Source organism: Pithys albifrons, chromosome 25 (genome assembly GCF_047495875.1).
Source record: "Pithys albifrons albifrons isolate INPA30051 chromosome 25, PitAlb_v1, whole genome shotgun sequence".
In the NCBI taxonomy this organism is placed as follows: Eukaryota; Metazoa; Chordata; class Aves; order Passeriformes; family Thamnophilidae; genus Pithys; species Pithys albifrons.
This window is the reverse complement of record NC_092482.1, coordinates 6,473,886-6,476,789: the sequence shown is the minus strand read 5'-3', so window position 1 is coordinate 6,476,789 and position 2,904 is coordinate 6,473,886. Positions and strand designations below refer to the sequence as shown.

General features: G+C 50.4%; 1 protein-coding gene across 1 annotated transcript; it reads right to left on the bottom strand.

Moving 5' to 3' along the window:
- Nucleotides 1-390: 390 nt before the first annotated feature.
- On the bottom strand, nt 391-690 carry LOC139682583 (feather keratin Cos1-2-like). The gene has a single exon (XM_071577041.1). It carries the CDS (start codon nt 688-690, stop codon nt 391-393), a length of 300 nt encoding a protein of 99 aa, XP_071433142.1.
- Between the last annotated feature and the right edge of the window lie 2,214 nt (nt 691-2,904).

Here is a 2,904-nt window from a genome sequence, read left to right as displayed (position 1 = left end):
CTCACCCACTGTTTCTTCATCTTAGTACTTGAGAACACAGAAGAGTTGCAAGAGAACACAAAGGATGACTCAGAGGGCCAGGTTTGGATGCACAAGTACTTTAATAAGTGTAAAGAAGAAAAGGAGTTGGCTCACAGAGGATGCCAGGAGCAGCCACTTAGATAAGTGGAGCTTCTACAGAATGCCTGCCCTGCAGAGGGAGGAAGAGCAACAGGTCCACCTGGGCTGGCCTAGGGAGATACAGACCAAAACAGAAAAAGAGAAAGGAGAGAGTTGATGAAGGGAACAATGTCTTGAAGCTCTAAACATAGTGTCCCAAAGCTCTATCTCCTGCTCAGCACCATATTCTGAGATCTTGCAAGTTCTTGCCCAAGGACAGTGACAGCAGCTTTAGCAGGGCCGACATCTGTAGCGGTTGGTGATGCAGGAGAGGTCAAAGCCCCCGGAGCTGATGGGCACTCCGTCACAGCTGAGGATGCTGCCAACAGCAGCGGAGGTGGAGGATCCCACCACGGTGTTCTGTGGGAAGGAACTGAGGATGGGGCCGGGCAGGGTCACCACCACAGCAGAGGGCTGGATGGCAACAGTGGAGCTCTGGCACTGCCTGACACAGCACTCATTGCAGCTGTTGGCCAGTGGGGTCGGGCCACAGGGCTGGCAGCAAGGGTTGCAGGGCTGGCAGCAGGACATGTCTCTGGCTCACAGGGACACCTGGGAGAGAGGCCAGGGAGAAACACAAAGCAGGGACACATGAGAAGCAGCTCTGCACCCAACCAGCCTGCAGCCACATTACACTGCCCAGCTCCAAGTCCAGGAGACACCTCAACCATGTCCCATTCTCTCTCTGCAGAACACCTTCTCTCCCCTTTCCTCTCCCAGAAGAAGCAGTTCCCAGCCCTGAGCTAGCATTGCCCGTATCAGCTAAAGCAGGATGAGGAGAAGGGGCTTCCCACTCACCTGATTCCCAGGAAGAAGGAGAGGAGAGAAGTGGATGAGAGAGCAGAGAGTTGGGCTCTCTTTTATAGCAGTCCTGCACTGCCTCAGACCCACAGGCACCTTTGTGGAAGGCATAATTTTCTGACAGCTCATGTCAAATCTGAACCATCCCAGGTAATGGTAGGGGTTGTTTCCTGGTTTCCCGCACTGCTGCCCTTTAATTGCCTTGCTCATGTGAATTGCTTACTTCTATGCAACTGGGGCAAAAATATTTCAGTGCAGGTAGAAGGCTCACATCATGGTGTGGCATCACTTGTAGGCAGGTAGTGAGGGTTTGTTTGCAGCAAAGGTGTCAGAAAATTTACATTGGTCTTGTGCTTCTCACCTATATACCCAGGGACTCCATTGTGTAGGGACAGGACAGAGCTTCAGACCGCTGTTTCCTTCTTCCTCTTTTCTCGCTCTTTACTTTGCCTTCTTTGTATCCTCAGCCAGCCTAGTGGGGACATGGTACCCATTCTTCTTTTAGACTGATTAAAGTTATTGTTCATTGTAACCTGGGCCTCTGAGTCCTCTTTCATTCTGCTGCAACTCTTCCAGTCTGCTGTGGGACAAAGGTGGAGGAAGCAGTGGATGGGAGTCCTTGTAGTGGATTTTCCTTTGTGCCCTTTCTCTCAGAGCTGGATGAAGACATCCCTGGCTACTTCACAGCCCATGGTCATCAGGGATATCCCAGCTCCAAAATGTACTGGCACCAGAGATAGGAAACACCAATGCCTGGACAGCCCACAACTTCATCTCATCCTTCTCCTCCCCTACGTTACTCAGTGTAGGGTATATAACTAGCACACAGGCACAGATCACATATACATCTCAGACTGTCCTTCAGAGCCTGGCAGGGCCTAGGGACTCTTGGTATATTAGGGCTGACGTAATCCAGAAGTTGCATTTGGTATCAGACACACTCAGGCTATGCCATTAAGTACCCATACCTGTGGAACCAACACCTCCAAAAGTGCCTTCAGGCACAGATATGTCACAGCTGGAGACATAACTCAAATTATGCCAAGGCCTAGAACACAAGCTGGAAAACTGCTCGAATGGGAAGGAGACTTGGCTCTTGCGGAAGCCTTCCAGCACACTACCTGTCAAAGATCTCAGCAAGGGCACCAAAGGGAAGGGGGAAGCACTCAGCTGTGCTACCTCTATGTTGAGTGTGTCCATCCATCCTACTTCTCACAGAACAACAACATCTGAACATCTGTCCCTTCAGTCCAGTAGCCATTTACCCCACTCAGCATCAGGCTGATGAGTTGTTGAAGTGCATCTGGTATTGGCCTGGACATGATGAGCCTGTGTCCCATCCCAGTCACCAGCAACACTCCAGCATGAAAGGATTGATTCAGGCCCGCAGAAGTGGGCAGATTTTTCTTGTACATAATGCAAAAAATGGAGGGTGTAGGACAGACAGGCTGTCCTTCAGTTCTTCAGGACACTTCCCTGCAGAGTTGAAGGCAGCACTCTTCTGCTATAGATGGGCTCCTTCTGCAACGCCAGTTGACTACTCTGCAGTGTTCATGGACACTCCAAGGGAGAGACCGCTGAACATACTCTCATGACAGGGATCCCACAAGCCCAGACTGATACACATCTGTTCATGCATACCTGCATGAGGGAAAAAACAATCAGTGTGCTCAAATAAGGCCTAGAAACAACATCAGTTGTGGACCCTGCAGAGGAGATGCAGCATGTTCCCTCACGTGGGAGTTCTTGGGACTACAAGTGAAGAACGAGAGTGATGCCTATTTCCTGACAAATTTGACACAGACATGACCACAGGAATGACGAAGACAAACATCACCTGCCCACAAGGGATGCCCATAGCCTGTGATCCGAGTCTTCTGTCTTTCCTGATGTTTTTCTGCACTTGAAAGCCTTGGGCCTCTCATCTTAGCACTTAAAGAAATG